The 11,927-nt window shown below is 42.3% G+C and overlaps 1 protein-coding gene across 1 annotated transcript; it reads right to left on the bottom strand.

The window, feature by feature from the left end:
* Positions 1-998: 998 nt before the first annotated feature.
* Positions 999-11,660, bottom strand: LOC116373911 (5-hydroxytryptamine receptor 3A-like). The gene is made up of 8 exons (XM_031822216.1): positions 11,469-11,660; positions 6,659-6,782; positions 6,205-6,377; positions 5,758-5,968; positions 4,928-5,131; positions 4,375-4,644; positions 1,180-1,240; positions 999-1,038 (listed from the first exon to the last, which is right to left on the bottom strand). The coding sequence occupies exons 1-8, from the start codon at positions 11,658-11,660 to the stop codon at positions 999-1,001; spliced, it is 1,275 nt and encodes a 424-aa protein (XP_031678076.1).
* Positions 11,661-11,927: the final 267 nt, after the last annotated feature.

Below are 11,927 nucleotides of genomic sequence, written 5' to 3'. Positions count from 1 at the left end.
GTGGGTTCAATTCCCACGGGGGACCAGGATGAAAATGTATTCACTCACTACTGTATGTTGCTCTGGATACGAGAATCTGATAAATTATGTCAAATATCTGATCATCTTCAGTGAAAAGTCTTTAATTTTGGGGTTCTTGCGTATTGTAGATATCATTATTAGAATCTTCTTAGATCTTCTAGCTACTTTTTCATATGATAGTGAAATGAATTGACTGCAAACCCACAAATACGTTATGTTATGAACTTGATCGTTAAGGTATCAGCTACCCCAAGTAAAATCAAAAAGTGAACATAAAACTAAAGAATAAATGAAAACAAACTATTACTCAAATATAATATTTTAAGTTTGCTTAAATTAGTTGACTTAACTCATTTTTTCCCTTTGTCCAAGCTGTACCTACCCTGTACCATGATGCAGCAGATGATGAACAGAACCTGGTGGGAACTGACCCACCATCGTTGAGACTGAAATAGTCATTTAAAAAATCACTGTTAGGTTCAAAGGTCAAACTGTATTTTAGAGATATGGTCCATTGTTTAGTGTATGTTTGATAATTAACACAATTTGTATAACACCATGAATTACTTTATGAATTCACAACTTAATTTACCTCAAATGTCACTTAAAAAATGTTTGAGCAATTACAGTAATTAATTGAAGCACCACAGACAGGCACGAAACATGTGTAAGGTACATCCCCCCCCCAATGTAACGAAAGGCATTAGAATGAAAGATATTTACCTCCATTTTGGAAAAATCCTTGGCTGCCATCAAACTGCAAGTTTTTGCAAACTACTGTTGACTGTTTCAATCCTAATGTTTGGCTGAAGAACTGTTTAGAGCAAAGCTTTGTTACCTCACTCCCATAGCGATGGCATCTCTTCACCAGCTGGAACACATTTTATATATACAGACTAATTTGCATAGTTAACCACTTATGTTGATGTATTGTCATGTCATATCATAAGTTGCTGTTGGAGAATCCACAGAAAATCTTACAGCTCCAGACTGTTTTCAAGTTTGAACACAGTTCTCCTGCAACAAAGATCTCTGATACGTTAGAAGTGACACGAGGATTCAATGATATTCTTGATTGTGCAATCAAACTAAAGTGTTGTAGAAATGTGGTAGAAATATGCCTAGCAACAGAGAAGACCATGAGTGAGATCCACAAACCTTGGGGCAAATGAGGTGGTCAGTAGAGCAGGTGAACTCTTGTGGTACAGAGCTACTTTACCTGCAGGGGGTTGGATACAAAACAGGCGTGAGCCACAGTAAATGGCTGTGGTGGAGGGTAAAGTTGCCCATAGAAGCTGATCCTGGGTCAGTGTATCATTTTCCACACTAATGGTTAAGGTTAGGATTGGGGGAGGGGAAGCTGATCCTAGACCTGTACCTAGGAGACATTTCACCTTAGAGCTGTGGTGTACCAACCTACGCAACAAGTGCAACCAGTGGGCATCGAACGATAGTGTACCACAGCTCTGCAGACAATACATGTACTGGGCTATGGAAATGAGCTGAGGGTTCACCTCAGCACACAAAGGAACAGGTGTCCCAACCCAAATCATTTGTTATATAACTTGTGTTATGAATTGCATGGTAATGTTTATTCTCTATCTCGTGTCTGATACAATACAGTGCCTTGCGAAAGTATTCGGCCCCCTTGAAGTTTGCGACCTTTTGCCACATTTCAGGCTTCAAACATAAAGATATAACACTGTATTTCTTTGTGAAGAATCAACAACAAGTGGGACACAATCATGAAGTGGAACGACATTTATTGGATATTTCAAACTTTTTTAACAAATCAAAAACTGAAAAATTGGGCGTGCAAAATTATTCAGCCCCCTTAAGTTAATACTTTGTAGCAGTCAGCATGCAAATTGCACGCTCCCTCAAAACTTGAGACATCTCTTGTGACATAACTACCCCTTTTACAGTGGCCCTTTATTGTCCCCAGAACAAGGTGCACCTGTGTAATAACCATGCTGTATAATCAGTTTCTTGATATGCCACACGTGTCAGGTGGATGGATTACCTAATCCATCCACCTGACACATGTGGCATATCAAGGCATATCAAGTAACTGATTCTCGAGGGCCAGCCAACGAGAGCATATACAGTGCCTTGCGAAAGTATTCGGCCCCCTTGAAGTTTGCGACCTTTTGCCACATTTCAGGCTTCAAACATAAAGATATAACACTGTATTTCTTTGTGAAGAATCAACAACAAGTGTGACACAATCATGAAGTGGAACGACATTTATTGGATATTTCAAACTTTTTTAACTAATCAAAAACTGAAAAATTGGGCGTGCAAAATTATTCAGCCCCCTTAAGTTAATACTTTGTAGCGCCACCTTTTGCTGCGATTACAGCTGTAAGTCGCTTGGGGTATGTCTCTATCAGTTTTGCACATCGAGAGACTGACATTTTTTCCCATTCCTCCTTGCAAAACAGCTCGAGCTCAGTGAGGTTGGATGGAGAGCATTTGTGAACAGCAGTTTTCAGTTCTTTCCACAGATTCTCGATTGGATTCAGGTCTGGACTTTGACTTGGCCATTCTAACACCTGGATATGTTTATTTTTGAACCATTCCATTGTAGATTTTGCTTTATGTTTTGGATCATTGTCTTGTTGGAAGACAAATATGTCAAAATGTATCATTCCCAGTAATATAATAACGTTCAATTTCTCTAAAGTTCGTAATTCACGCTTGTAATAAGGTATTTTTAGAGGGACATTTTTATTTTAAAAAACATTGACAGATTAATAGCTTTCTGTTTATACTGAACAAAACAGTATAAACTGTTTTTAACCGGGGGCACCGGTTAGTCAAGGTAATATGTACTGTACATGTCAGTAGAGTTAAAGTGACTATGCATAGATTATAAACAGAGAGTAGCAGCAACGTAAAAGAGGGGTCTGGGTAGCCCTTTGATTAGCTGTTCAGGAGTCTTATGGCTTGGGGGTAGAAGCTGTTAAGATTCCTTTTGGTCCTCTACTTGGCGATCTGGTACTGCTTGCCGTGTGGCAGCAGAGAGAACAGTCTATGACTAGGGTGGCTGGAGTCTTTTGTTATTGACCAAATACTTATTTTCCACCATCATTTGCAAATAAATTCATTAAAAAATCCTACAATGTGATTTTCTGGATTTTCTTTTCTCATTTTGTCTGTCATAGTTGAAGTGTACCTATGATGAAAATTACAGGCCTCTATCATCTTTTTAAGTGGGAGAACTTGCACAATTGCTGGCTGACTAAATACTTTTTTGCCCCACTGTAGGTGTTCCTTTTGTCCAGGTGGGAAAGGGCAGTCTTGAGTGCAATACATATATCATCATCTGTGGATCTGTTGGGGCAGTAGGCAAATTGGAGTGGGTCTAGAAACATGTTGGTATTACAGATATCAGTCAGGGAGAGGTCAAAAATGTCAGTGAAGACACTTGCTAGTTGGTCAGCGCATGCTTGGAGTACACGTCCTGGTAATCTGTCTGGCCCTGCAGCCTTGTGAATGTTGACCTGTTTAAAGGTCTTACTCACATCGACTACGGAGAGCGTGATTACACAGTCGCTCGGAGCAGCTGGTGCTCTCATGTATGTTTCAGTGTTACTTGCCTCAAGGTGAGCATAAATGTAATTTAGCTCATCTGGTAGGTTCATGTCACAGGGCAGCTCGTGGCTGTGCTTCTTTTTATAGTCTGTAATAGTTTGCAAGCCCTGCCACACCCAAATAGCATTGGAGCCGGTGTAGTACGATTCAATCTTAGTCCTGTATTGACACTAATAAAATACACCAAAATAACTTCCTGTATGTCAACACTAATCAAACTAGGATGTGGTTATTGGATGATCCCCTACTTTGCATGTCATTGATCCATGTCTTGCGTGACAGATCTTCATCTTCATCATCATTGATCCACCATCAACATTACAATTCAGACAACGTCTCAGATGACCCCAATGAATTGTTGTTAGTAATGAAACAGTGGTTTTTGTGAAAGTATGTTTATTTGACAAATAAAAATATATTTCCTCTAATATAGTAATATGTAAGTCAACACACCTACTCAGTGCAGCCAGAAGATCAAACAAACAATTGTTAAAGTTATGGTAATTTTAAGGTAATTGTTTTTAAATCTAAACAGCAGTTGACAACATGGGAGACTCCTAAGTCTTGTACACGGTGGTGTAGTGGAGGGTAAGCACTATTTCCACACATTTTGTATTTTACACAAATATTTTGCCACACATCATGAAAAAACATTAAGAAAATATAGGGAGCGTTACTTTTTTCACAACGAATGGCATTTAACCACCTATTTTTTTAATTACATCACTGGTTGTACGAATTACTTAAGATAATTACTCCAAACGCTGAGGATGACGATGAAGCTGAAGGTGATGAAGATGCAGTAGATGCCAAACAGCAGCCGGTCGAGGATGTAGCCCACCTGCATCCAATCCTGGGAGATCTGGTTCCCGTCCACATGCTGGGCCACCTGGAGGCGGATGGACTGGAGCTCATTGCCCAGATTCCTCAGCTCCATCAGGGCTGGATCGTCTGCCTCTGCCCACATCTTACCTGGTTCTCCTGTTTGAACCTGTCTCTCCACCGTCACTAGAGGGCAGACTGTTTCTTAGAGACAAGAGGGAAGGCAGGGAGAAAGGTGAAATTATGAATATACCTCCTAATGAGACAAATTATTGATGAACGTGGGTAGTACCATTCTGTCTAAGGTCGGACCTTAGACTAGTCAAGTGTCTGGAAAAATGTATCAGAGTGATTCCTGCATTTATGTTACTGTTCAGGCCTGTGATTAAATGCTTCACTATATTGCATTGGGTTGGACAAGACAGGGATCTGCTAACTGAATGAAAGTCTGTGTAATTGTAAATCCCTGGAGGATCAGACAGGGTACCTCTTGCAACTGGATTGAGGATGATCTTGTCCTCTCTGGATTTCTGAGGCAGCCAGACGAGGGTGCCCATGAAGCGCAGGACGAACACTCGGACCCAGCCAGGCACTGGGTGGAAGTTACTGGAGCCGACCAAGAGGTTGGTGATGAGAATAGTCTCCAGCAGGCTGGCCACCATCAGAGCCAAGCAGATGGCGAAGAACACATCTGCATGTGCAGGAGGTGAAGAGAGGAAAATATTCAGCCACTCTTAGGAGGACAAAGGAAGTGGACTTCAAAATGATACTTGACCCTAACCAGCTATTCCAATAACACAAAGTAAACATCTACCTCTATGACTTACGACAACAATGGTGTTTCCAGTACACATGTTTTCATACTCACTTATCTTTTGACCCCCTTTTCATGGTATCCAATTGGTAGTTAGTCTTGTCTCATCACTGCACCTCCCGCACAGACTCAGGAGAGTCTAAGGTCGAGAGCCATGCATCCTCTGAAACATAACCCAACCTAGCCGCACTGCTTCTTGACACAACCCAGAAGCCAGTACATCCAACCCAGAAGCCAGTACATCCAACCCAGAAGCCAGCACATCCAACCCAATGTGCCGTAGGAAACACCATACACCATACACCTGCACTGCACCCAGCCCGCCACAGGAGTCACTAGTGCATGATGAGACAAGCATAACCCTGCCAGCCAAACCCTCCCTAATCAGGACAATGCTCTGCGTCGCCCCATGGACCTCCCGGTCACAGCTGGCTGCGACAGAGCCGGGGCTCGATCCCAGATCTAGCACTGCGATGTGCCACCTGGGAGGCTCTCATACTCACTTATCAATGGTATGGTGCTTCCTGTGACTGGCAGGAGGTCATTCACGATGAGCAGGAAGACGGAGTAACCAAAAATAAGGCTCATCTTGAAGGAGGAGCGGTCCGCGTTCTGGGGAGGCAGCAGGAAGCTGAAGAGATCCACAGTGATGAGGAAGCAGCTGGGTATCAGGAGGTTCACCACGTAGAGGGTTGCTCTGCGCCTCAGGACAATCTACAGTTCAGAGACACAATGGGGAATGAAAACCTTCAAGGGTGATTTGGTGTTATGCAACATATTCCCATTTCAGACAAGACAAAGCCATAATTAGCTGGGTTAGCATCCTATGTGTAAAACATGAAGTACTCTCTGAAACAATTGTTATGCTCGGAGTATAGAGAACTCAACATTCTGTAGTAGTAGAGCCAAATTAATGGCATCTGAGAAATTGCAGTGCTTTGGGTTCGTACGTAGAAGCAGAGCTCATCATAGGGGTTGCTTTCTCCCTGATCGAGTGCTGATAAATTGAACCTCCTGGATTTGATGTCCATCAGCTCCCACTCCCCTTCGGTGGACAACACGCTAATGGAGCGTTTCAGGATGTCCTCCACCTTCTTCCCTAAAATAATCCTTATATCCGACACTGCAGGGGAGAAAAAGGAATGGGACATCCTGAGATGAGAAGCAGAACATGATCTGTACTGAGGGGATGGTAAACTTGGACCTAACACCAAACAGATCCCTTGGTTGACACCGAGTCATATATCAAATACTTCAATGGACTCGATGGGCCACCCTGTTTCACATCTATCATTTCAGATCACAAGAGTCAGGATGTTTTTTTGGGAGAGAAGGAGCGATGGGTTTGGCGTAGGATCCTTATGTTCAAAGAGGCCCTAAAGCATGGTTGCATTGACGTCTTACCGCGGTGGATGTAGGAGTTGAAGGTGAAGGTGCAGTTCTGGACGTCAAAGGGGAAGGTGTAGATGTCCAGGTTACAGGAGCTAACCACTCTGACAGGGTTGGCGTCTCGCACTTTACCAGTGTGCTTAATGTACACATAAGGGATGATGGGAGATCTGTTTTCATCCATACTGTAAAACAGGGTGAAATATGGGAATGATTTCAAACCATGGGCAGGATATAAATCATATGTTTTATATTTTTTAATAGTGACTGAATCTGTTACAAGTTTGATGAGTTTGAAATCCTATGAGTAAAACATGAAGTATTCTCTGAAACAATAGTAATGCTAGAAATATAGAGAACTCAACGTTCGGTAGTAGCAGAGCCAAAGGAATGGTGTCTGAGTAATTGCAGTGCTTTGTTTCATGCATGCATATTAGAAGCCTCCTCCTCCCTACGTGTTTTATTCACTGCCTTAGCACATTCTGCCAACCACCAAAACCCCTGAAATGTCCCTCCCTAACTATAACATTTTCTCACAAGATAGAACTGCCAAAAGGGGCGGAGTTGCAATCTACTGCAGAGAGAGCCTGCAGAGTTCAGTCTTACTATCCAATTTGAGCTTCTACTTTTAAAAATTCACCTTTCCAGAAACAAGTCTCTCACCTTTGCCGCTTGCTATAGACCACCTTCTGCCCCCAGCTGTGCCCTGGACACGATATGTGAATTGATTGCCCCCCATCTATCTTCAGTGCTTGTGCTGTTAGCTGACCTAAACTGGGACATGCTTAACACCCCGGCCATCCTACAATCTAAGCTAGATGCCCTCAATCTCACACAAATTATCAATGAACCTACTAGGTACAACCCCAAATCCGTAAACACGGGCACCCTTATAGATATCATCCTAACCAACCTGCCCTTCGAATACACCTCTGCTGTCTTCAACCAAGATCTCAGGGATGACTGCCTCATTGCCTGCGTCCGTAATGGGTCTGTAATCACTGTAAAACACTCCCTAAAATACTTCAGTGAGCAGGCCTTTCTAATCGACCTGGCCCGGGTATCCTGGAAGGATATTTACCTCATTCCGTTAGTAGAGGATGCCTGGTTGTTCTTTAAAAGTGCTTTCCTCACCATCTTAAATAAGCATGCCCCACTCAAAAAATGTAGAATCAGGAACAGATATAGCCCTTGGTTCACTTCAGACCTGACTGCCCTTGACCAGCACAAAAACATCCTGTGGCGTACTGCATTAGTATCGAATAGCCCCCGCGATATGCAACTTTTCAGGGAAGTTGGGAACCAATATACACAGGCAATATACACAGGCAGTAAAGCAAAGGTCAGCTTTTTCAAACAGAAATGTGCATCCTGTAGCACAAACTCCCAAAAGTTCTGGAACTCTGTAAAGTCCATGGAGAATAAGAGCACCTCCTCCGAGCTGCCCTGCACTGAGGCTAGGAAACACTGTCACCACCGATAAATCTACGATAATCGAGAATTTCAAGAAGCATTTTTCTACGACTGGCCATGCTTTCCACCTGGCTACCTCTACCCCGGTCAACAGCCCTGCACCCCCCACAGCAACTTGCCCAAGCCTCCCCCATTTCTCCTTCACCCAAATCCAGATAGCTGATGTTCTGAAAGACAATCTGGACCCTCTCTAAAATTAACCTCCAAAATTGTTGCAACCCCTATTACTATCCTGTTTAACCTCTCTTTTGTATCGTCTGAGATCCCCAAATATTGGAAATCCCCCTCTTCAAAGGGGGAGACACTCTAGACCCAAACTGCTACAGACCTATATCTATCCTAACCTGCCTTTCTAAGGTCTTCGAACGCCAAGTTAACAAACAAATCACCGACCATTTCAAATCCCACCGTACCTTCTACGTTTTGCAATCTGGTTTCTAAGCTGTTCATGGGTGCACCTCAGCCACGCCCAAGGTCCTAAACGATATCATAACCGCCATCGAAAAAAGACAGTACTGTGCAGCCGTCTTCATCGACCGGCTTTCAACTCTGTCAATTACCACATTCTTATCGGCAGACTCAATAGCCTTGGTTACTCAAATGACTGCCTCGCCTGGTTCACCAACTACTTCTCAGACAGAGTTCAGTGTGTCAAATCGGAAGGCCTGTTGCCCGGACCACTGGCAGTCTCTATGGGGGTTTCACAGGGTTCAATTCTCAGGCCGACTATTTTCTCTGTATACATCATTGATGTCGCTCTTGCTGCTGGTGATTCTCTGATCCACCTCCACGCAGACAACACTTATTTTTTACTTCTTTTTACTTTGGACACTGTGTAAACTAACCTCCAGACGAGCTTCAATGCCATACAACTCTCCTTCTGTGGCCTCCAACTGCTCTTAAATGCAAGTAAAACTAAATGCATGCTCTTCAGGTGTCTGGTTAGACTGTAAACTCTCCTTCCAGACTCACATTAAGCATTTCTAATCCAAAATGAAATCTAGAATTGGCTTCCTATTTCGCAATAAAGCATATTTCACTCATGCTGCCAAACATACCCTCGTAAAACTGACTATCCTACCGATCCTTGACTTCGGCGATGTCATTTACAAAATAGCCTCCAACACTCTACTCAATAAATTGGATGCAGTCTATCACAGTGCCCCCCGTTTTGTCACCAAAGCCCCATATACTACCCACCACTGCGACCTACAGTGCCTTGCGAAAGTATTCGGGCCCCCTTGAACTTTGCGAAAAATAAACATATCCAGGTGTTAGAATGGCCAAGTCAAAGTCCAGACCTGAATCCAATCGAGAATCTGTGGAAAGAACTGAAAACTGCTGTTCACAAATGCTCTCCATCCAACCTCACTGAACTCGAGCTGTTTTGCAAGGAGGAATGGGAAAAAATGTCAGTCTCTCGATGTGCAAAACTGATAGAGACATACCCCAAGCGACTTACAGCTGTAATCGCAGCAAAAGGTGGCGCTACAAAGTATTACCTTAAGGGGGCTGAATCATTTTGCACGCCCAATTTTTCAGTTTTTGATTTGTTAAAAAAGTTTGAAATATCCTATAAATGTCGTTCCACTTCATGATTGTGTCCCACTTGTTGTTGATTCTTCACAAAAAAATACAGTTTTATATCTTTATGTTTGAAGCCTGAAATGTGGCAAAAGGTCGCAAAGTTCAAGGGGGCCGAATACTTTCGCAAGGCACTGTATATGCTCTCGTTGGCTGGCCCTCGAGAATCAGTTACTTGATATGCCTTGATATGCCACATGTGTCAGGTGGATGGATTAGGTAATCCATCCACCTGACACGTGTGGCATATCAAGAAACTGATTATACAGCATGGTTATTACACAGGTGCACCTTGTTCTGGGGACAATAAAGGGCCACTGTAAAAGGGGTAGTTATGTCACAAGAGATGTCTCAAGTTTTGAGGGAGCGTGCAATTGGCATGCTGACTGCAGGCATGTCCACCAGAGCTGTTGGCAGAGATTTGAACGTTCATTTCTTCACCATAAGCTGCCTCCAATGTCATTTTAGAGAATCTCGCAGTACGTCCAACCGGCCACACAAGCGCAGACCATGTGTATGGCGTTGTGAGGGCTAGTGGTTTCCTGACGCCAACATTGTGAACATTGTGAACAGAGTGCTCTATGGTGACGGTGGGGTTATGGTATGCACAGGCATAAGTTACGGACAACGAACACAATTTGATCAATTGTCAATTTGAATGCACAAAAGTACCGCAGGGCCCATCCTTAGGCCCATTTGTTATGTTTTTTTAAGGTATCTGTAATCAATATATACATATCTGTATTCTCAATCATGTGAAATCCATAGATTAGGGTCTAATGAATTTATTTCAATTGACTGAATTCCTCCTATGAACTGTAACTCAGTAAAATCGTTGAAATTGTCGCGTTTATATTTTTGTTCAGTGTATATTGAATCAGTTTTAGTGCCAAAAAAAGAGTTTAAATGTGGGTAAAAAAAAATGATACGTTGCCTGATCTTTCGTTTATCTCTCAGATATAGGACAGACACTTTAAAACAAACTTCCTTTTCATAATTTTTTGATTGTGTTTTTCCATGTATTAATCGGTTACTCAATGTGTTTCTATGGGCTAATATCAGTAAGACCAAATTCAATGTTCCATCAAAAAAATAAGTATATCGTATCTATATAGACTATAGAGATGTTTAACTCACAATTCATTGATTACCACATCTGGTGACCAGAACCTTTCCCTGGGGAGAGAAATATTGGCAGAGCCGCATTGGACTGGGTCCCAGCTGAAAAATTCATTCTCCCATTCCTAAAACAACACATTAGCAACAATACAATATGTTTGTAAGAAGTCTGTAAGCAGCATTCTAAATGATAATATGATGTTAGGATACATTCAAAGAGGAAATGTATTTGGTTTGTTTTAACCAAATATATATTACTATTGCTATCCAGTACATATTGGTGCCCTAACAAATATGAAGTAATGTGAAGTAACGTCCTTAACACAGGTGCTGTAGGAGAATCAGAAACCAAAGTGCACATTGAAAATGACTCCCATGCACTGTGTATGTATACTTGCAAAAATAATATGTTTACCTTCACCAGCCAAATGTAGGTGTTCAACAGTTGTGCTTTTTCTTCCTGAAAAGAGAATTAGTTTTCCTACAAAGTAAAGGCAATAAAGCCACATTTGACATAAGTCTACAAAACAGGATGTGGAGGAACATTCAGAACTATATAGCACATGTCAAATACATTGATGGATTTAATGGTATGTCTCCTCAGGTGAACTAGTTGAAAGGGATACCATGCTCTCCTACTACTCCTTACCACACCCAGGATGCCGTAGAGAGTGAAGTACATGCTGATGTTGGTGGGGGTTGAGAGGTTCATAACAGGTCGTATGGAGTACAACTTCATGACATTCTCCAGGGCGGCCAGAAGGGATATGGTGTTGGGGTTGGTGCAGTTCACTACTATCTTACATCTCAGGCATGGCGCTGGGGAAACAATGGTAACCATGCTGCTTTAAATTGTGGTTTTGTTATGACCCTGTGTGGCCCAGTTGGTAAAACATGGTGCTGCAATGCCAGAGTTGTGGGTTCAATTCCCACGGGGCACCAGGATGAAAATGTATCCACTCTCTATTGTATGTTGTTCTGGATACGAGAATCTGATAAATGAGGTCCAATATAAGAACATCTTCAGTGAAAAGTCTTTCATTTTACCAACTAATGGGGTTCTTGCATTTTGTAGATATCATTATTAGAATTGTGTTTGAATGATGAA

This window comes from Oncorhynchus kisutch, linkage group LG4 (assembly GCF_002021735.2).
Source record: "Oncorhynchus kisutch isolate 150728-3 linkage group LG4, Okis_V2, whole genome shotgun sequence".
Taxonomy (NCBI): Eukaryota; Metazoa; Chordata; class Actinopteri; order Salmoniformes; family Salmonidae; genus Oncorhynchus; species Oncorhynchus kisutch.
The sequence above is the reverse complement of the archived record's forward strand: the minus strand, read 5'-3'. Positions and strand labels throughout refer to the sequence as shown.

What these genes read in the sequence shown, in the direction of transcription:
- LOC116373911 (XM_031822216.1), bottom strand. Translation starts at nt 11,660, where the DNA reads ATGGTTACCATTGTTTCCCCAGCGCCATGCCTGAGATGTAAGATAGTA. An exon ending in CAACTCCTACATCCACCGCG is followed by an intron (nt 6,378 to 6,658) that starts GTAAGACGTCAA and finishes TCTCCCCTGCAG; the next exon opens with TGTCGGATATAAGGATTATT. An exon ending in CGTCATCCTCAGCGTTTGGA is followed by an intron (nt 1,241 to 4,374) that starts GTAATTATCTTA and finishes AACCCCCTGCAG; the next exon opens with GTAAAGTAGCTCTGTACCAC.